This window comes from Gastrolobium bilobum, unplaced genomic scaffold (assembly GCF_033153095.1).
Source record: "Gastrolobium bilobum isolate Gb01-03AN ecotype WA unplaced genomic scaffold, APGP_CSIRO_Gbil_v1 utg16143, whole genome shotgun sequence".
Taxonomy (NCBI): domain Eukaryota; kingdom Viridiplantae; phylum Streptophyta; class Magnoliopsida; order Fabales; family Fabaceae; genus Gastrolobium; species Gastrolobium bilobum.
In genome coordinates, this window is record NW_026897537.1 from 191,211 (window position 1) to 214,412 (window position 23,202).

Below are 23,202 nucleotides of genomic sequence, written 5' to 3' on the forward strand. Positions count from 1 at the left end.
AATAGTTGTAACTTTTATAGAAAGTACTTTTAAAATAAAGAAGTGATAAAAAGGACTTTCTTAAAAAGCCAATACAAACAAGCTCAATTGTCTCCTTGTATTTTTTATAGAAAAGTTAGGGACTCAAAATGTAATTTAGAAGGTGAAGATCTAACAATAAATTTACCATGGTTCGAGAAGAACATAAACAATCATCTAGCAAACAATTATTTTATCCTTTAATGTTCTCATACGCATTTTCAATTATATGTTATATTGAATCTGGATAACAAGACAATGTATATAGAATATGATAGTTTTATAATCTTAGAATTTTTTGTGCATATAATTTGATTCAACTGTTGTTATTTTTGTAAAACATTATTTGGATGAAAACTTGAAAGTTTCTCTAATATAAACTTCAGGTTCGAAATAGTAGAAAGTAATATACAAAATATTCATCCTTTTTGTTTTTTTTCATTGTCAGTTTATGTGGGCCTTATGGTCAGCTAAATAATCCATTTAATGTGTGCTTTATGTTAATAATTTATTGATCAAAAGCACACTCAACAAAATCCCTAGATCTATGACTTTTGATGAAAAGATTTGTCCCTTGATGAAAAAAATAATCATTGATGGAAAGGTGTCACTCCATTATATAAATACATATAGTATCTTGTTCTAACAATCACTTTAGACATTACGTAATTTAAGGTCTAACGTGTGGGTGGTTTTTTTTTTAAACTTAAAATTTAAATAAAAAATATTAGGTTATATCTTTCTCTCACTTGGACAAATATTTTTTCCATATACATATACGCATATGTCTTGTGAATGAAAAATAAAAGAGTGAATAATAATTCGATGTCCATGGGGTCATTTGATGATATGTAAACTTTTTTTTTGGAGTTACCCAACCCTAATTATCTCTTTGAGACGAGTTGGCTCCCTCCGGTATCCCCACGAGCTTCGACTCTTTGAGCCGGCTATGGGACTAATCCGGAGTGCAGGGGAACAGTGATGATATGTAAACTTAATAGAATTGTAATGATATATTTAATTTTCATATTTTTTAAACATGTGATTTTTCTGCACTCATATGTAATAATTGGCTCAACGGAAAGTTGTTGCATATATTTGCATATGAAAAATATAAACCGCATAATGTCATACTTAATGATTAGCTATCATCAATTTTGACAAACTTTAAATTACATTTGTCTTTTATTAAATGAAAACTTGTGATGATTTTTTATGGCGATAATTTACATTGATGTTTTACATCAAATAATTGGCTATCGTCAATCTTTAGCAACTTTAGATTATGATTTCCTTTTATTAAATGAAACACTGCGACGACTATTTTTTATGATATTAAATCACATTGAAGTTTTAAATTTATGAGAGTCAATTTTACTAACTTTAATTGCAAACATGATTTATTAAATGAAACTTGTTGTGGGCTAAAATTCTCAAAATTCGATTCATTTTTGCCCAAGATACAAATTAACTTTATGTATGTATTGTCATGAGCATATTATTAATCAGACCAACTTACGATTAATAATTATGTACCAACTTTTATGTCAAAATAAAAAAATAAAAAAACTTTTTTGGTGTTTTGTTATTTATTTCAGTTTAATTAAATATTAGCCCTACAGTTGATCATTTAATGTTATTATCTCGATCGTTTGTCTCGTGGATTTCTGTAGTTAATAATATTACTGAGTGTGCTTTTCATGAATATAATTTAACAGTGAGTTCATATGTTATGTTCATGTTTAATTAATGAGTGTCCTTTACGTCCTCTTCCTCCACCTCAATCTAAGATTTTAAAATTATATCTATGTTTAATTATTCATAGGGAACTGCTATATTTTATTATTCATAGATAACAACGATGGTTATGTATTGACTTGGAGTCTTTAATGAAAATGAGTGTTTCTTTTGACCATATATTGCTCTCTCTTTTTTCATGGATTGTCTACTTTGCCAAAGATAACATCCATAAGGTTGATGATAAATGTTAAGAACTACTACGAATTTATACAATTTTAGATTGGCATTGACTTTCGAAAAAAAATGTCATTTTATAAAATGGATGTTTCCTTTAAAAATGTTAAACTATTTTAATTCAAGGCAGTTATTCTTAACCTTCACGCTATGCATTTCGCGTCACTAAAACCGTGTCCATAAATCACCTTTGTATACATACTGAAAATCAATGAAACGCATAGGTCGAGACTATTAGTATCAATTTTTAAACTGCCTCCTTTTTATTCGAGGCATTTCCAGAGGCGATTTTGCAAATAATGCATAATCCTCTTTAGAGGCCTTTGTTTTGTTTTTGCTGCAAAAACAAAACCACCTCGCATACTTTGAGGCATAAATAGCATCGGTTAAAATCATTCTCACGAGTTTTTCCTTACTGTGTGTTAAACATATTTATTGATGGTTTTGACTGCCTTCATAAATGTCACAAATGACTTTGAGGCGATTATTCTAGCTATTGGCAAAAACCAACCACCAGACGGTTCTAACTGCGGTGGTTTTTGAACTACAATCTGAAGTAAATGGAGGCGATTAAAATCGCCTTTGTTCTGTATAATAATAAACCCAAATTACCTTTCTTCTTATAGTGTTCTGGCTTTCTTGGAGCAGCTGTTGCAGGATTCAAATTTTGTTGTTATATGTCATCTGATTATAAACCCAAGAAAGAGGATCGGGAATGAAAGAACAAATAAAGTTAAATCAAAGGAAGAAGGAATAAGATGGACCCGAGAAAAAGAGAAAAGTATCAAGAAATCGTTATATATTCTGCTTTACTATTCAATGGTTTGCTTTAATACAAGTTGCATGACTGGTTACGACAAAATTTAGCAAGAAACTTAAAATTCGAGGAAAAGTTAAACATTTTGTATCACAACATGGAAAAAAACCACATCACTAACATAAACGACAATATACAATGCAAACATAAAATACAATAGATAATGTCCAACATATATTTAGACTACATAATTGTGCATCTTAATCATAATTGGGCTCATCCACCTTTATGGTCTCTTAACCAATCTTTTGGGTCATCGTGCTTGTAATCCCATAATGCATCCTTAATGTAATTGCTTTCTTCCGTTCTCATATAATATTGTCACCTCGAACATTCAACCATCTCAGCCTTCAAACGTCAGCCTTCTCTCATCACGCCCATTCCAAGTCATCAACTCATAATCTTTTTGCTTCCTTTTTGCCACCGCATTTTGTTTCCTAAATCTTCCACATGTGACTAGTGTGTCATTCTCATCCTCCAAAACCACCAAACTTGTGACTTGCGTGTGTTGTTTTCTTCTATGAACCTAGATCCATTTCTCAGCCGTTAAATACGTTAAATTATGATAGACCTATTATCCCTTCACCACCATTCCACCATCTTCTCCGTGAATAATGCCCATCCTTTATCGTAATTGCTTCTCATTCACCAAGCGTCATAGTGAAATGATCTCTCTAACTCAATGATTAGTTCTCGTAACATGCTTATACATCTAAGGTTAAACAAAACTCCAACCAAAATATTATCTCTCTTTATTTTTTGGATTTCTCAATTAATTCATTAGAAAATCGATTAATCAAATTCGAACTTTATTTGATCTATATAGGGGTGACCGACCCCGATCGTCTCCTTTACATTATTCATTATGATCATTATTTTTGCATATTGTGTTTGGATCACGTTATGGAAATATGATCCCCTGGAAATTTAAGTTCTTAAAATCCCAGACATAAACCTCACAGTGAAGCACCCAGATTATCTCCTTGACAACTTATTCCTTCACCTTAATCTTAAACATTTTGACGATTTCATGAAGATTTAAAAATTATGTCTATTTTAATTATTCATGGACAACTTTTATGTTTTTTATTCATAGACAACAAGGATGATTATGTATTGACTTGGATTCTTGAATGAAATGAGTGTTTCATTTGGCCATATGTTATTCTTTTTTTCTCGTGGATTGTCTACTTTGCCAAAGATAGCATCCATCGGGTTGATGATAATTGTTAACAACTACTACGAATTTATACAATTTTAGATTGGCATTGACTTTCGAAAAAAATATCATTTTATAAAATGGATGTTTCTTTTAAAAATGTTAAACTATTTTTTTTGTAGTACAATGTTAAACTATTTTAATTCAAGGCAATTATTTTTAACCGTCACATTATGTATTTTCGCGTCATTAAAAATCGTGTCCATAAACCACCTTTGTATACATACTGAAAATCAATTAAATACACAGGTTGAGACTGTTAGTATCAATTTTTAAACCTCCTCCTTTTCATTCGAGGCATTTCCGTAGGCGATTTTGCAAATAAAGTATAATCCTCTTTAGAGGCCTCCACTTTGCTTTTGCTGCAAAAACAAAACCATCTCATATACTTTGAAGCGTAAATAGTGGCTGTTAAAATGACCATCATGAGCTTTTTCTTGTTGTATGTTAAACATATTTATCGATAGTTTTAACCTCCTTCATAAATGTCACAATTGACTTGGAGGCGTTTATTCCTACTATTGGTTAAAACCAACCACTTAACGGTGCCAACTGTGGTGGTTTTTGAACTATCACCTGAAGTAAATGAAGGCGATTAAAATTGCCTCTGTTCTGCATAATAATAACCCCAAATTACCCTTCTTCTTATAGTGTTTAACTTTCTTAGAGTAGTTGTTGCGGGATTCAAAGTATGGTGTTTTATGCCATTAGATCAAAAGCCCAAGAAAGAAGATCATGAATGAAAGCATTGGTGAAGTTAAATCAAAGGAAGAAGGAATGAGATGGACCTGAGAAAGAGAGAAAATTATCAAGAAATCACTAAATTTTCTTTTTTTACTATTCTTTGGTTACCTTTACTACAAGTTGAGTGAGTGGTTATGACAAAATTAAGCGAGAAACTTAAAAGTCGAAGAAAAGTTAAATATTTTGAATCAATAAAAAAGAAGAAGAAGAAAACACACAATACTAACATAAATGACATCATACAATACTAACATAAAATACAATACATAATTTCCAACATATATTCATGCTATGCAATTGTGTATCTTAATCATAATAGCGCTCACTCACCTTGATGGTCTCTTAACCAATCTTTTGGGTCATCGTGCTTGTAAGCCCACAATGCACCCTTAACGTAATTGCTTTCTTTCATTCTCATATAATGTTGTCACCTCGAACATTCAACCATCTCAGCCTTCTAATGTTAGCCTTCTCTCATCACACCCATCCCAAGTCATAAACTCACCGTCTTTTAGCTTCCTTTTTGCCATAACAGTTTGCTTCCTAAATCTTCCACATGTGACTCGTGTGTCATTCTCATCCACCAAAACCACCAAATTTGTGACTTGTGAGTGTTATTTTCTTCCATGAACCTAGATCCATTTCTCAACCCTTAGATACGTTAAATTGTGATATACTATTATCCCTTCACCACTATTCTACCATTTTTGCTGTGAATGACGCGTATCCTTTATCGGAATCGCTTCTCATTCACCAGGAGTCATAGTGAAATGATCTCTCTAACTTAATGATGAGTTCTCTTAACACACTTATACTTCTAAGGTTAAACAAAACTCCAACCAAAACATTATCTCTGTCTTTATTTTTTGGATTTCTCCACTAATTCATCAAAAACTCGATTAATTAAATTTGAACTTTATTACATCCATATAGTGGTGACCGATCACGATCGTCTCCTTTACATTATTCATTATGATCATTATTTTTGCATATTGTGTTTGGATCACGTTATGGAAGTATGATCCCCTGGAAATTTAAGGTCTTCGAATCCCAGTCATAAACCTCACAATGAAGCACCCGGATTATCTCATTGACGACCTTTTCCTTCACCTCAATCTTAAACATTTTGATGATTTCATGAAGATTTAAAAATTATGTCTATGTTTAATTATTCATTGACAACTTTTATGTTTTTTATTCATAGATAACACGGATAATTATGTATTGAGTTGGAGTCTTGAATGAAGTGAGTGTTTCATTTGACCATATGTTGTTCTATTTTTTTTCATGGATTGTCTATTTTGCCAAAGATAACATCGATTGGGTTGATGATAATTGTTAACAACTACTACGAATTTATACAATTTTAGATTGGTTATTAACTTTCGAAAAATAATATCATTTTATAAAATGGATGTTTCTTTTAAAAATGTTAAACTATTGTAATTCAAGGCAGTTATTTTTAACCATCGTGTTATGCATTTCATGTCCTTAAACCATAGCGTTTATGTAAACCACCTTTGTATACATACTCAAAATCATTGAAATACACAGGTCGAGAATGTTAGTATCAATTTTTAAACCGCCTCTTTTTCGTTTGAGGCATTTCCAAAGGCAATTTTGCAAATGTCGCATAATCCTCTTTAGCCTCCGCTTTGCATTTGCTGCAAAAATAGAACCACCTCCATATACTGTGAGGCGTAAATAGCGGCAATTAAAATGACCGTTGTGAGATTTTCCTTGCTATATGTTAAAGATATTTATTGATAGGTTTGACCGCCTTCATAAATGTCACAAGTGACTTTGAGGCGGTTATTCCAGCTATTGGCTAAAATCGACCACCTAACGATGCTAAATGTGATGGTTTTTGAATTATAATCTAAAGTAAATGGAGACGATTATAATTGCCTTTGTTCTCCAAAATAAAAGCCCCTTATTACCATTTTTCTTATAAAGTTCTAAATTTCTTAGACAAAGTTGTTGCAGGATTCAAAGTATGGTGTTTTATGCCATCAGTTCAAAAACCCAAGAAAGAAGATTAAGACTGAAAGCACGAGTGAAGTTAAATAAAGGGAAGAGGAAATAAGATGGACCAAAGAAATAGAGAAAAATATCAAGAAATCGATAAATTTTCTACTTTACTATTCCATGGTTTCCTTTAGTACAAATTGCATGAGTGATTACAATAAAATTGAGCAAGAAACTTAAAAGTCGGGGAAAAGTTAAACATTTGTATCACAACATAAACAAAATATACAATACTAACATAAATGACAACATACAATCAGTGGCGGAGCCACGTTGAGACCAATTGAGGCCTTATTACTGGGTGGTTTTCAAAAATGGTGTAAGTTCTCTTTAAATATTATGGTACAACCTTGGCACTGGTTGGGTTATACTTTGCTAGATGTTTTGGCACGAGCTAAAATTATATCCCGGTTCTGACACTGCATACAATACTAATATAAATTACAATACATAATCTCCCACATATATTCAGACTATGCAATTGTGTATCTTAATCACAATTGGGCCTACCAACCTTCATGGTCTCTTAACCAATCTTTTGGGTCGTCGTGCTTGTTGGCCCACAATGTAGCTTAAACCTAATTCCTTTCTTTCATTCTCTTATAATGCCGTCTTCTCGAACATTCTACCATTTCACCCTTCAATCTTCAACCTCCATCCTTTTCTCATCACACTCATCCCAAGTCTTCAGCTCACCATCTTTTTGCTCCACATTTTCCTTCCTAAGTCTTTAACCATGATTTGTATTGTATTGTTTTCTTATGTGACTCTCAATCACTTTCTCAGCCCTTAGATCTGTGAAATCGTCAGAGACCTCTTAACCCTTCACCAACAATCCATTATCGTTGTCGTGAGATACATTCACCCTTAACCATTATCACTTCTCATTCAATCGGGGTGGGTCATAGTGAAACACTCTCTAACTTATTGGTGAGTTCTCTTAAGTGCTTTTACTTCCAGGTATAAATAAAACTCCGACCAAGATATTATTTCTTTTTATTTTTTAGATTTCTTTATAGATTCATCATATACATAATTAATCTGATTTGAGATCTGTTAGATCCATATAAGGACGATTCTTCGACCACAATCTTTGCCATCCTCAGGTACTCTTGAACTCTTAATTTCTAAAACATGATTTTCTTTCCCTTCCATCATATCTACTACAAATTCAAATACACCCTTAATAATTGTTTACAAATCCATTTGTCATATATTAATTTTAAATATATTATTTCACTAAAAATCTAATTTTTATAATAGGAAATCTCATATGTAGTTTAGTAAATTGCTTTTTTTTTTTGGTATGGAGTAAATTGCTTTTAATTAAAGTTTGATTTCATTCTTTTTTAGATTAATATTATTTTAAATAATGTCTAATTTTATAATATTACCTTATTAAAAAAGGGGACAGATATACTTAACACCAAAAATTTTTATCATTCTTACAACCAATTTAATCACCGTTGATTTTCGTTAATCTAAGGGTTATAATTTATTGAAATTAATAATTAAAAATAAGTGTGACCCAATAAATTATAACCGCTAGATTGGCTGAAATCAACGACAATTAAATTGGTTGTAAGAGTGGTAAATTATTTTGCTGGTAAGTGTATCCGTTCCCATTAAAAAATTAGATTTCACGCAATTATTGTTTTTTAATTACAATGATGTTGAAATTTTAAACAAGACTTAAATGTAAGCTCTTAGAACCTCAATAATAACATTTTTTTTAAATTTTAAAATAATATATATCGATACCTTTCAAATAAAACCGTCAAAGTTCAGAAACCAATTCATTTATGACTACCATTTATAAAAAAAAAAAAAAAAAATATATATATATATATATATATATATATATATATATATATATATATATTCATTTATGACTTCCATTCATAAATGTAATCTATTAAAACCTCATTAATACCTTCCTTCTCATAAATATTAAAAAATCTATATCTGTATACAGTGAGTAAAACATTCAAAGTCCAGAGATCTATTAAAATATATTTATGACTACCATTTATGAAGTTCCCTTATTTTCTCTATTCTAACATTCCATAAAAAATAATTCCATTTATTTCCAAATAACACGACGTTTCATTTTCCAACCTTAGAAAATTGCAAATTTCAAATTGGGACCCCAAACTTTCAAATATTTTTCACTTTCTTCCCTCTTCCCGCCACCCCATCATCGAAGGAGGGAAACAATAGTTTCCCAAAAACAAAGGCTTATTATTAATCTATTCATTCTCATTCTCACTGTGTCATAATTCAAAAGTTTAGTTCAAAGTCACTATATCTCCATTTCATGATACACTGATATTTATACTCGTTTGTTTTGACTTGGTTTTGGTGTTTATGTTCTTTCAAGCAACGTTAAACAATGTTGGCTCTTCCATCAATCTCCAACACCAACGCGGGAACCGAATTGTCTCCACAGCAGCAACAAAATGGTAGCGAAGTTGATGTCAGTGGGAAGAAAGAAAAACGCAGTGGAATTCGAGTAGTTGGAAACAGAATCTATGATTCTGCAAATGGAAAAACTTGCCATCAAGTACTTTTTTTTTTCCTGAGTTTTTATGAATACCCATTATGTTTTTTTCTGTGTTTTTACGTTATGGAGTGCGTTGATTTGTGGAGAGAGCGAGATTCCAATGTGGGTATATGAGGGAACGTGGAAATTATGTGAAAAATTGGAACTTTCATTGATGGGGTTGAATAAACGATGTTAATGGGTTTACTTTTAGTTTTTCTGGTTTGTTTTATGTTCATTTTGATGATAAATATGTCTGCTTGAGTTTACTCGTTGAAGTGCTAGTGGGTTTAATTTTAATTATTAATCTGTTTGATAAAACTGTTCCTTCATGACCGAAAAGTTATGGGTTCGAATTCAGTAAACAGCCTCTTTGCAATTATGCAAGGATAAAACTGCATACAAAAATTTCCTCCAACCTACACTCGCTAGTCGAGTTTAACGGGGAGTGGTTTTTTTAATCTGTTTGATGCAATTTGTGTGCGTCTTTGTTTCTGGTTTCTTAAGTTCATTTTAATGATAACTCTGTCTGCTTGATTTTACTTTTTTGAAGTGTCGCCAGAAAACTAGGGATTTTGCTGCTGCGTGTAAGAATCTGAAAAATGGCAAGCCTTGTGTCATTAAGCTTTGCCACAAATGCCTCTTGAACAGGTTAGGTTCAGCGATATAAACATTGTTTATTTTTCAGAAATATTCTATAATGTTAAGAGTACAAAGATAGAGTAATGTATATTTGTACGTGTTTTTTTTTTTTTTTTTCCTGATGAAGATTGTATTGTGTTCATGTGTTGAATTAGATATGGGGAGAAAGCAGAAGAGGTAGATATGGTGAGTGATTGGAAATGTCCGAAGTGCAGAGGCATTTGCAACTGTAGTTGTTGCATGTAAGTTGTTTGTGTTTTGAGAAGTTTTTTTTCTTTTATAATAATTTTGTACCATTTGTGTGTTAATTTTGAAACAAGAGTAATCTTGTAGGAAAAGACGAGGTCAACAACCTACTGGTGCTCTTGTGCATGTAGCCAAGGCATCAGGATTTAAGTCTGTATCAGACATGCTTGCAAAAGCTTCTGAAAATTTGGAGCCTACAAAAGAAGCTACTTTAGAAAAGGTGTGTTAACTTTCTCCCCTTCCCACATATCCTGTGCTTGACATATTTTTACCAGTTTTTACCTATATGGGCTGGTTGATGAAGTTTAACTATTGATGACAGGAGCAACAATCTATTGATAACTCAGTTCATGATAAGGTTCTTATGAATAAAGCTGCTTCACCTCTAAAGTCAATTGTACCAGACAAGGTTCGATTATTTTATTTCATTTGTTTGGAGATATTGGTAGATAGGCCACGTACAATGATTGTTCTCACTCTTACCCTCGCTAGTTGGGATTTAATAGGGAGTGGTATTTTTTAATTTTAGATTTTGTTTAATGTTAATGTTTGTTATCTTCTGCAGGAATTTTGGAAGGAAAACACTTTAGATGGAAATAGTAGTTTAAAGCTTGAGTCTCTGAAGGTTCAGAAGACATCACCTCAGAAATCTAAGAAAACAAAGAGGGAAAGATTAAAGGAAATATCAAATAGCAACAGTGTTGACGATGCTTGCCAAATCAAGAGCCTTAAAATGCCTAAAATTTGTAATGAAGTTCTAGAGGATGAAACAAAAGGAAATGCAAATGATGGCATTAAAGTTTGCAATGAAGTTTCTGAAAAGGAAACAAAAGTAGATCGGAACCGTGATATTGTTTATGCAAACATGGATGGTCCCGAGACTTGGGCTGCCAATGATTTTTGCCTCATTCCTATTCTAAGGGATGAAAATAGGTGCAAAAGCATTATTGTGATAGATGATGATGATGGTGATGATGATAATGCTGAAGTCAAGTCTCAAACAGCCATTACTGTTTTTCATGGAGTATCTGAAAAGGAAAGGGAAGTAGATAGGAACCATGCCGCGGTTCATGGAAATGGTCCTGAGGCTTGGTGTGCTAATGATTTTTTCTTCGACCCCAAGACTTTGAATTCAAATGATTTTGTCGTCAATCCTAATCAACAAGTTCAGAAAAAAATTTGGAACAACACTGTAGTCATAGGTGATAATGATAATGCAGGTGTCAAGTCCCAAATGGGCATAGCAAAGTTTCAACAACTCAGGAAATTTATTGTGAACTCAGAGAGGGAAAAAGAAAAAGTTCAGGAAGAAATTCCTTTGCCACCTGGCACTGAGTTAACAGACATATTGGACATTGAGTTTCCACCTGAAGATGTTGGGAATGCATTGCAGTTTTTAGAGTTTTGCAGAGTGTTTGGAAAGGTATGCCTTCTTGTTTACAGCATTAAGAATTATTGGCTGTATGGCATTATGTGGTTTTGACATTGGATTTTCTCTTAAATCTTTTATTAATTGCATTTCACTGCTTCCTGTAGTAGTAGACCAACTGAATATAGATTATTGGCATATTCTTTTAGTGCTGTAGAATCCCATTGTTAAGAACTTTGAGCTCACCGCCCCAAAAGCTAGCTCAAAGGGTAGGAGTGCTCAAGACCTTATAAACTCCACATTAGTTGCACATACAACCAAGAGAAAGTGGGGGGCGAGGCTCTGATACCATGTAAAGAACCTTGGGATACACTACCAAAAAAACTAGCTCAAAGGGTGGGAGTGCCCAAGACCTTATAAACTCCACATTAGTTGCACATACAACCAATGTGGGACTATATATCTCAACATCCATAATACATTACTGTTTTTTATTAATATCATGCAATTTAAAAGTTGCAGATTCATTTTGTAGTTGATCTTTCATAATTGCTTTATCAAGTCTTTTTCACTTAATCAGGCTCTTGATGTCAAGAAAGGAGAAGCTGAAGCTATATTACGAGAATTAATACGTAAGCAAAATTTGCGCCGAGGACAAAACAACTTGGTAATTCAGTTTCAAATTAGAGTGTTGACTCTAATACTCATTGATTCTGGAGAAAAGTAAGTTTATCCTTTATAGCTTTTATTTTTATTTTTTGGAAAATTTTCTTATATATTTGGATTAAAGTTTTCTATCTGGATAATGTTTGTAGGTCTCCTTCCTTGAGTACTTCCAATGGGAAGAATTCATGGTTGAAAGCACTTGAGGATTTAATCACTGAATCTGATCTTGTACTGAAAGAATTTCCATTAGATTGGCTTAAGGAAGGCATTAGCGGATATTATGATTTGGATTTGTCTAAAAAGCTTACTCTGCTGAACTTTCTTTGTGATGAAGCTTTAGGCACTGAGTAAGTTTTCAAGTTCGAGTATTTGCTGTTTTATTGTTTTCTTCTCTTTATTCATCTTTCTTGTGTTTTTTTTTTTTTTAAAGTCATAGTCTTCATTTTGTTTAATGTGGTTGGGAACTTACTTAACATGTTCAGGAAACTAAGGAGTTATATTGATGATCAAAATTTAAGATTTGCTGAAGAAATGAAAGAAGCCAAATCTAAGGTTGCTGCTGCTAAGGAAAAGGTAACAACAAGAAACAAGGTGTTATGTTTTTTGTATATGGATTTACCCTTCTGTTACATTTTGTTCTTAATTGTGTATACTTGTTATCTACAGGAAAGAGGTGTTAAGAAGAAGTTGCAGGACGAGGTAGCCAAAGCTTTTGTTTCCAATGGTGCTCCCCTTTCGATTTCTGAGCATGATGCTCTTGTTTCGAAGATAAAAAGTGAAGCTGCTCAAGCTCATGCTGAGGTGCTTGAGGCACAGGGAACTATTCCTAAAAGTATGTTGTGATGTTTATTAGTTGTTCATATGTTTTAACTAATTTGATGCTAAAGTTTTCAGTCTGATTCACTGAATAATATTTAGATAGTTGTGCAAAGTACTATAATTAAAAAGACTATGTAAGTTACAAACAAGGAATAATTAACACAAGAAAATGAAAAAGAAATCTAGTGTTGATTTTTTTTCATTACACTTTGGCTTAGGTTAATATCTGCACATATCACAAACATCTTTTGGTATTTCATATACACTTATAATAATTACATTTGCATGATATACTGATATCCTAGGGTACTTAGTTTACATCTTGTTTCTTTTCTCAGAAGATAGCATTTTCTTACTCGTCATCTTGTATGATTTTCCAATTCAGTTGGCTTAAATTCATCAATTTCTTATAAGAATGTGGTTGTTGCATGAGCAGTTATTTTTAATAACACCCAGACTGGGACTTACTTTGGTAAATAAACAAATGCACTTATTGAGGCTAAAGCCCAAAATAGAAAATGTTTATGTATGATTACTTTCTGACTTGTAAGAGTTTTTTAATGTTTCTGCTATTGTAATGGCTGATATTGTAGGGAAACAAAGTTCTGATGCTACAAGAACCGAGCCTGAGTTTTTGGACTGTAATGGTCAGGCATTTTGGAAATTACAAAGTTACAATGGTGAATATGCTGTTTTGTTGCAAGGTAGTTCTCAAAATGAATTAGCTTGATTTTTGTGAATGATAACATTATGATTTGGGCTCTAGCAAGTTTTCTAAAAGAAAGCAATATACAGATATCAAAATTCAGGATGCAGCTGCTACTAAAGTTGATGAAAGATGGTTTGTGTATGGTCCTGAGAAGAAGGAAGAAATTGATAAGTACATTACCTCAAGGTGAGCTCTTTTATTAAAGTCAAAATGGATTGTTCTTGTTGTTTTGGATTTGATACTTATATTAGAGAATTTGCTTTCTTTATATTTTCTCAAGGAACATGATCATAAAGTAGATTACCAAAGCTAGCTTCAGTGTAAGTGTTGACTCAGTTAATGAGAAAATGATCACCCATTACATGCTAAACATATTTAAAGTGTATAAAATGACCCTTTACATTTTTTCATGCCCCTATTTGGATGTGACTTTTCAATACCATAACCCTACATTTATTGACAATGCTTAAATTGGTAATATTGCAATTATCTATTCTATGATTGATGCTCAACAAGAGCAACTAATTAAGTATATATACACGTTTTTTTTTGCCTTGGTTGCAGGTCTAAAAGACCTAAAAGTCACAAGGTTTCTTACATACTTTCAAATGAAAGCAGTGAAGCAGATATCTAGGATGTTTATGGCTCGTATTGCAATCTTTGATCAGGAAGTTGCTGTTGTTGTGATGTTAGAAACAATCTATTATGTTAAGATTCTGATTTGTGATGTTAGAAACAGATACCAATTTCTTATATCATATTACTGTGGAGCAGGAAGCTGAGGAGATAATCAAGCTTTCTTCTATAGCAAGCTGTATTGAATGGCTTCCAATCTTTTTTATGATAGAAATAAGATACTAATTAGGTTTTAATATAATTACAATTTATAGTTGTTGTTGTTGTAGTACATTTTTCTTTTCTTTTTGTAATGATAGTTCTTAGAATTGGATTGACAGAGCTGTTTGGAAAGAGAGGTCTTCTCATTATTCCAACATAGTTAAATCAATGTAATTCTTAGCATTTTAAGAGAACCTCACATCTTTTGCCTGTTTGACAATTCAAAATCTTGCTCCAATATTTGAAGTGTTGATGTTTTTCAAGTAACATTTGTTGCTATTGATTTTCTTCTTCTTTTTTTAATATAACTAAACACATTTTATTAGATGTAGTCACTTGAGTAATGATTCCTTGTTTAGTAATGCTGGGTTATTATAATGTTGTTATCAATATAAACCCCCCTTTTTTTTAATTAGTTTATTTATTATCCGATTAGTATGATTCGAGTACTATAAATTGGACCATACATTATTTTTGGTAATGTGTAAATTGAAAGTGAAGATAAAGGGAAAGGAAGAAAAATATATCGAAATATCAAAGCATGTTAACTTGATCCTTTGTCAATCCAATTTTGATGTTACAACTGGTTGAGTAGTTCTCTTTTACTTGCTAAAGGAAATGTTGTCCAAGAAAGAGCCTTTGTACTACCAAATTATGATTTTATGCAAAAGTAGTTGCGAAAAAAATTTATCATGACCCAAAATTTGTTGGTTTGATAGTATATTTGTACAATCTTATTTTCTATTATTATTTTAAAGGAGAAAATTATACTTACCATTATTTTAACTTTATTATTCTTACTAGTTATTTGGTTACTATTTGATCAATTTAAAATTAACTGTAGTTAATGTTTTTTCTTTTTCAATCGTTAATTTTAAATTAATCCAACAATATTCAAATACATAATAAGACTAATAAAACTAAAATGATAATAAGTATAATCGTTCATATTCTTAAACGATAAATTACATTTTTGGAACAATTTGACTGAACTTTGAAGTTATCTGCACAAAAGTATTTAGTGCACTTTCTATTGAAAATATTTTTCTTTTATTTTTTCACTTGTAATATATTTGTGAAGAGTTTAAAATCTTGATTCTGAATCCATCTCAAACTTTAGAATAGTCAATAAAAAACCTATAAAATTACTAGAGTATAATCTTAAAAAAAAAATTAGGTAAGATATAAAAGCGATAAAATTCTCTCTATAAATTTTTAAAAGGAAAAAATCTGTTTATAAATATTTTTTATAAATTACACTATGTACTCTCGAAAGTACCTAATGTACTTCCGAGAATAGATAATGGAGTTTATAAACAAATTTTTTTAGAAATATAATCCTTCCCATTTTTAAAAATTACATAACTAGAACACAGACTCAAAATTACGATGATCCACATGCTTATCGGCTGTGAAAAAACACAAATACAATGCTAAATGCAATTTTTTTCTTCAAATTTTGCTTTCTTTTGGTACAAAGTACTTTTACTTTTTTTAAAAACAAAAACTCGCAACTTTTCTCTCTCTCTCTGTTTTTTTTTTTTTTTATACATCTCGCAACTTGTCTCTAACAAGTGAAAACATTGCTGAGTTTAGTTTGAGAAGAAAGAAAATAATTTTGAGGTGGGTGATTTATTAACTGGTTGGGAAATTGGAAAAAAACGTATTAAAAAAATAAAATAATTTTTATTTAAAAAATATGAAATCATTAAAATAAATAGTAGAAGATTAATTTGAATTTATTCATTTATATTTATTTTGTATATTCGAAAAAGATATGTACTAAAAAAAAAAAAAGGATAAATGTGAAAGATAATGAATAAGGACACGTAATCCAAAATTTGACGGTTGAGGAGCAACTACCCTATTTTCTCTTTCTCTATAGTCTGTTTCTGTTTTTGTGTTTATGTGCTCATTCTCTGTGTGCGCGTTCTCTCACTCACTCACAACAATTCACGAAGAGAGCCATTTCTGTGAAAAGCGATGCGAGGCGGAGCCACCGTCTGCTCCGGTGACCGGTTTCTGTATCTTCTTCCACAACTCACCAACTCAACTCGGCCACGACCCGTTTTGGTTCACCTCCAATCGAACGCGAAGCTTTTCCTGAAACCACATGGTTCCAAATTGAGTCTCACTCCTAGAGCTGCTGATTCTTCCACCACAACCACCACCACCACCACCAACAATAACACACTCGTTCCTGACGATGGTTTCTCTCTTGCTAAGGTCTCTCAACCCGGTTTTTTCTTTTTTCTTATTGGACCGGACCTGACCGAAAACCCTAGCTTTTTTTATTATAATAATCTATTACCATTAGAGGATAAGAGAAATGTTAGCAACATGTTGTTTTATTATTCTTTTAAGCATTTTTTAAAAAATTGTATTATGGGGAAGATTATACTACCTTTTAAACTTTTTATTGATGTTTTATGTTGTTTTATTATTATTATTAGGTAAAATTTGATGTTAACGATAGTAATAAAAAGTAGGGTCAGCATAAAATTTTACTTAATAATTGGAGAAAATATTAGGGGAAAAAAGTGTTAAAGAAATTGGTTATTTTAAAAGTTACTGTGTGTCTTTCTCTTTCTACTAGGATTTTTCTCATGTTATTTTAATGACATGAGAGAATCCAAATTAAGAAAATTATTATTGTTATTTATTTATTTTTTGAGAGGGTACGAATGCAATTAATAGGTTAATCTCTTGTGTGTAATGTGTCCTTATTAACCTTTTAGGATCCTTATATATGATATTGCTAACGGTTATAATCATCGTGGGTAGTTATCCTTAGTGCCATTACTAAGATCGTGATAGGGTCCACGTGTGCCACTAAAACGCAGGTCAAGGCCACATTCTGGGCTCCTATACGGTTTCGAGTATAAGTACTAATACTTATCGGTTAAACTCATCCGGGTATGGGCTTTATTTGAGCTCAACTAGGCTCATGTTACAAATCCGGAACAAATAGTAAATAGTTTATCAGACAAGTGTGGATTTCAGTAATTGTTGCTCTTTGCATTTTATATACTAGTATTTTGTGAAGTATTTAATCAACACTGGTTTTGCTCAGAGAAGCAAGAAATGGAATGTTGAATTATTTATGATATGTACTATAGTCTGAAACTATGAATGGATTTGCTTTGTTGAATTAATTATGATATGTACTACACATATTTCAAGAATTGTTCTCTTTTTAAGTGTCTCGTGATAAATGAAATTTGGTAGTGAATAATAGGTGAAATGTCTGTTAATATTCTCCTTCTCATTGAGGGAACTCTTATCTACTGTTGCAACTTTTAGTTCTGGTTCATCTCACTCAGCTTGCTGATTCAATGCTTCATACAGTTATCCTTTTCTTGCCCTCTCTGCATAAAATTTTGTAACTTCTTGTTGGGTTATTTATTATGAGGATGTTGTTTAATGATTTCAGGTTTCATTTGGTGTGGTTGGTCTAGGTGTTGGAGTGTCACTCTTGTCGTGAGTTTTATTTTCTTTTTCACCTTCTGCATTTATATCGTATAATATATCAAGTGCTTGTGTTTCTTATGTTGTTCTTTTGTTTCAAATATACAGCTATGGTTTTGGTGCATATTTTAATGTTCTCCCTGGATCTGGATGGTCAGCTATAATGTTAACATATGGCTTCCCTCTTGCAATTATTGGCATGGCACTCAAGGTGAAGAAAGTTTTATTAATGTGAATTAAGTTATAAGACGGACATTCATCGTAACTATGTTGTGTAAAAGAATCATGTCGGAAGTTCCCCTCCCTAATGTTCATGGTTTTGTGCATTGGTGTTTTAATGGATGCACCTGTGGGTCAGGCACTCTATGTATAATGCTTCATATTTTTGCCATTCGACCTTCTTATTTGCAGTATGCAGAACTGAAGCCAGTCCCATGCCTCACATACTCAGATGCTCAAAGCTTGCAGGAAAAATGTGCAACTCCAATTCTTAAACAGGTAATCTCATCATAGACTCAATTCTTATTGCCGTATATGGTGTCATTTTAAGTGTTTTATGTCATGGGGTTCCTTTTTTTTTTTTTTCAGTTCAAGTAATTAGAAATATGCTATTTATTTTTCTGATCTCTCTCGTTGAAGGTGGTTTCATTGTTTTATAATAATTATACCATGGCAATACCGACTTATTAAAGGGATAACCTTGACATTGCCCATTAAGCAAATCAAATTCAAGATGCCTAACATTTCCCTTTTCACCCATTTATCTAAGAGCAATCAAGATTAGGAAACTGAAGAAAGCAAATAATGTAATGTCTAGGTATTGTCTATTTATATCAAGGGTTAAAATTGCCAATTTTGGCATCTTTCTTCATTAACTTTTGTAATTTCCAAGGTAAAATGGTGTTTTTTAATGTAAATTCTAAAAGGGTTAACAGGTAAATTGGCTAACATAGTTTTTACAAAATTAAAAGAGTAAGGCTGTATACAATCAACCTTCACCCCTACCATCGCAAGTCGGGAAGCCTTGTACACCGGGATTTGCCTTTTATACAAGTCAATCCATTTATACACAATTAAAAGTAGATGGATAAATTGCAGATCAATTTTAGGTTGCAGGGTTTAACCCAGATTCAACTCGTTTTTTAATTTTTACCGGGATTCATATATTGAAAATCCAAACCTTAGAAATGCTCTACATCTACTAAGCGAAATTAGTTCATTCAAGGAAATATACACTTTTATGCATTCAAGATCAACTCCCTCCATGATTTTCAAAATGATTTTTTTTTTAATTATGATTTGACAGTATTTTCATGGTATTTTATATTACAGAATAGAATCACATAATGATTTTTCGTCTATTGCTGTTAGATTCAATCTTTCCTGTAATCACTCATACGTACTCCCTGCTAGTATATCTAATCTAGATGGTTTTGAAAATTAATTTGATATGTTAAGTGGCCTTTTTTGCTTTCATAGGTGAAGAATGATGTTACCAGATATCGATATGGTGACGAGCAGCATTTGGATGAGGCATTGAAACGGATATTCCAGTATGGTCAAGTATGTTATTAGTGAATTATCTTTTAGGTACTTAATTGTATTTTTTGTATTATCTATTTCTCCATTTTCATATTTTGAGGAATAAAATATAAGGTTTTCAGGACTCAGGAGAGCCTAAAAACTGGGGAGATAACATAAGAGTAACAATTGGTTCTCCTTTTTACATGTGCTTTAAATGGACCTCAAAGTGATACCTGAACCCAGGTCAAGTTTTGACAATTTGTTCTGTGGGGCTGTTAAAAATAAAACCCATTTCCAAGCCTGCACCCAATAGCTTAAATTTAGGATGATTTGGTTCTGTACAGGGGCAAAAGGAATCTTTATTAATAATTTCTCATACCTTCATCCATACCAGCATCATTAGCTAAATACTGAGGTTACCAATATATGCCCTTGTTGCAAGTGGGCTACTCTTTCTTCTTCTGCAGCCTGTGATGTACTCTTCATTTCTGACATCATTTTATCTGCTTTATGTTTCAGGGAGGAGGAATACCAAGAAGAAGTGCACCTGTTCTACAAATGATTCGCGAAGAAGTATGTTGTCAATTTGCATTAATTCATTAATCAGTACTATTATAGAAGTTTCCTTCTGAACTTTTTTCATCGCACTTACTAGATCACTTGGAAATACCAAAAAAGAAAATAATAATGTATATCTCATTTTCTTTTTTAAGAAAAGTTAAAAGTACATTTATGGCACACACATTCTCCCTCTATCTGTCTGCTGAACTGCTTTAAATACACCATATTTTAATTTTCATATTTTGTTCTCATTCTATCACTATATATATAATTTAAAATTACCTTTATGTTATTTGTCTGCTTTAACTTCATTTGTTCTATCATTTGTTGGTATATCATGGAGTCTTACCACAACTTGAGCCTATAACCTCTACCCTTATCCCTACCCACCTCAACCATCTAAGTTACACCCTTTCATAAGATTCATTTAAGTAAACTCAATCACCTGTGTTGTCTTTGAGCACAGCGAGGTGCATCTAAATACCTTTTGTGTTGTCAAAGTCTTTTCGGGTTGTCTTAAGTGTTTGCATTGGCTCAAAGTATGAAATCTTCTAGTAATTCTTTGATTAGTTCACTCTAAGTGTATTTGGGGCGTTTAAAGGCGATTTTATTCCACCTGACATTCATCTCAGTTGATTTGAAGTCCAGAATAGAACTTGTTTTAATGCTTTATTAATTCAACACCTTTGGTACTCTTTTCCATTAATCATTTCATTATTTTTAAGTAGAACTGGCCTAAGCCATTTTGTTTACTCAAGTGTTTCTTCATTAACACAAGAAACCTTTTATTCTAATATACTATAAATATAAGGGATTCCATAATACTTCTGAAACGAAATTCCATAATACTTCTATCTTTTCCATTAATCGTTTCATCTTTTATAATGAATTTACTATTTTACATGTAAATTATTTTTTAAAGAAATTTCTATTAAAACCTTTCCAACAAATCAGCAGTTATTCTTTGTCTTAAGATTGGTTCCCCTCAATATTGCCTTCTCGTTTAAGTAGAACTGGCCTAAGCCATTTTGTTTACTCAAGTGTTTCTTCATTAACACAAGAAACCTTTTATTCTAATATTCTATAAATATAAGGGATTCCATAATACTTCTGAAACGAAAGCCTGTTAATATTTCTCATGCAGCAATCTGTGTTGATCTGAGATGCTATTGCATATTAGTTAGATGATCTTTTTTGTTGATTAGACTCTACGGTCATTCCTTATTGATCCTGTCTCATAATGTGGCCATATCTTAGGTCACACAAGAGGGTAAATACTGTTTAGTCTTGGTTTTCGAGGCCAAGGCTCTGCAGCTGTCAGATTTTGAACGGAGACAGGTATTCAACTTTGCTTTCTTGGAGCATGTACTTTAAATTACTTGCATCTTGTATTCCATTTGCTATGTTCGTGAAGATAATGGGACTAATGGATCTAAAACTGCTAGAAACTTGATCGCCCTTCCAATCTTGTATTTTTTTTTTTTTTTTTTTTTTCCGGGAGGGAAAGATGGGGGGTGGAGTTTAAAATGAATTCATGGAATTGCAGAATAGTAGAGGCAAAAGACAGAAATACCACTACCAAAATCTCATTTTGCATTGTATTTTGAACAAAAAAAATCCTATTGACAATCCTTATCCACAACTTTTGCAATGATAAGAATTGTTAGTTGGAAGCTCAAGCATTCCCCTCTAACCAAAGCACCAAATCACTTCAAACAGCAAATTTCTTCAAAACCTTACTCCAAAAATTTTATGCTAAAGTGTTTCAAAGTATTTGAGCTGACCTACAAAACTAGCTCATTGTGCAAAATAATATGATTATTAATCTCCGAGCTCCGTAATTGCATAAAACAATTCTCAAACAATAAAATATGCTCTTCAGGTTACTGGTGTTAATCCTATTCATAACTGCATTATAGGCAGACAGAAAACTTTAACCTTAGAGGGCTACTGCTTTTGGAATTTAATCAATCCATTTCCTAGTCACTGCAATTCTAAGATCCTCTGGAGTTTTAATTAGGTGCTAACTATTTCCCAATCTTCGATTTTGTGTTTAGGCTAAATTTACTTCATTCTTTGGGCCAGGAATTACAGCTGAAGTTGGTGAGTCTGAAAATTCATCCGATTCTGCTTATATGCTAATACTTAAGAATTAAAAAGCCACAGAATCTGTATGACATGAATGAATGCATTCTGACATAATATTTGGATGCAGGGAAGAGCGAAAACGATTTATATGAGGTTCGACTTATCTCCAATACAGACCCCAATGCGTCTCCTTCATGAAGTTCATAACCATTTTATCCTATACTTCCATGTTGCTGTAGTTAATCATCATGACTTAGGACCTTTGAAATATGTTAAATTATTAAATTCAAAGATTTCGAGCTACTGTATCAAGTGTAAATTTTGATACAGATTGAAAGAAAAAGAATAGAAATTTGAAAGAAAGAGCCTAGCCTTTGAGGACCACACTATTTACTTTATTTTAGATTTGAACAAAACTAAAACTTGCTTGGCCACTCGTTTTTTATAGTTTGAAACATGGGATTTCTCAATTCAGGCTTTCTGACGCCAGTTTCTTGGTATGTCGTAGACAATTAAAAATGAAAAAAATTGTCGTTAGATGCACAATTTATGAGGGCGAGTGTTTCAGATGTTGGCTTTATCTTTTGAATCTACAATAACGTAGTTATGTTTGGATTTGGCAATTTGATAGTGACAACATATTGGGTTTTAGATATATAACCCCCCCTCCCCCTTTACACGGGATTTAAACTTCTTTCCTCTCTCCGAATTACTTTTATGACTTAGCACAACCAAAATGAGTTGTATATGCTACATGTTTGAGATTTTGGTGCTTGCTTTTATAAAAGTCTATTTTTATTTGTAATTATAGTTCACTGTTTTTTGGAGTCTAATGTAAAAAAGTCATTCGTGTAAAGTTGGACGATTATTTTGGTGTTGCTATGGAGTTGCACGAAGGACAAGTTTGATTTGCTAAGAAAGTTGGGCGGTT

The 23,202-nt window shown here is 32.1% G+C and overlaps 2 protein-coding genes across 2 annotated transcripts; both read left to right on the plus strand.

The window, feature by feature from the left end:
• The first annotated feature begins 9,192 nt into the window (after positions 1-9,192).
• Positions 9,193-14,427, plus strand: LOC133307807 (uncharacterized). The gene is made up of 13 exons (XM_061508367.1): positions 9,193-9,363; positions 9,896-9,993; positions 10,140-10,226; positions 10,318-10,450; positions 10,556-10,639; positions 10,796-11,653; positions 12,180-12,322; positions 12,415-12,612; positions 12,748-12,838; positions 12,932-13,097; positions 13,678-13,788; positions 13,880-13,979; positions 14,358-14,427. Exons 1-13 carry the CDS (start codon positions 9,193-9,195, stop codon positions 14,425-14,427), a joined length of 2,310 nt encoding a protein of 769 aa, XP_061364351.1.
• Positions 14,428-16,516: 2,089 nt separating this feature from the next.
• Positions 16,517-22,741, plus strand: LOC133307811 (uncharacterized). The gene is made up of 9 exons (XM_061508370.1): positions 16,517-16,856; positions 18,064-18,110; positions 18,207-18,309; positions 18,510-18,596; positions 19,578-19,661; positions 20,142-20,195; positions 21,441-21,521; positions 22,241-22,286; positions 22,399-22,741. Exons 1-9 carry the CDS (start codon positions 16,614-16,616, stop codon positions 22,467-22,469), a joined length of 816 nt encoding a protein of 271 aa, XP_061364354.1. The 5' UTR covers positions 16,517-16,613; the 3' UTR covers positions 22,470-22,741.
• The last annotated feature ends 461 nt before the right edge of the window (positions 22,742-23,202 follow it).

Bases quoted from the DNA above. Each gene is read 5' to 3' on its own strand.
- LOC133307811 (XM_061508370.1), top strand. From the start codon at position 16,614: ATGCGAGGCGGAGCCACCGTCTGCTCCGGTGACCGGTTTCTGTATCTT. The intron at 21,522-22,240 runs GTATTCAACTTT...TTTTGTGTTTAG, and splicing joins CAGATTTTGAACGGAGACAG to GCTAAATTTACTTCATTCTT. The intron at 22,287-22,398 runs GTGAGTCTGAAA...ATTTGGATGCAG, and splicing joins AGGAATTACAGCTGAAGTTG to GGAAGAGCGAAAACGATTTA.
- LOC133307807 (XM_061508367.1), top strand. From the start codon at position 9,193: ATGTTGGCTCTTCCATCAATCTCCAACACCAACGCGGGAACCGAATTG. The intron at 9,364-9,895 runs GTACTTTTTTTT...ACTTTTTTGAAG, and splicing joins ATGGAAAAACTTGCCATCAA to TGTCGCCAGAAAACTAGGGA. The intron at 13,789-13,879 runs GTAGTTCTCAAA...AGCAATATACAG, and splicing joins ATATGCTGTTTTGTTGCAAG to ATATCAAAATTCAGGATGCA.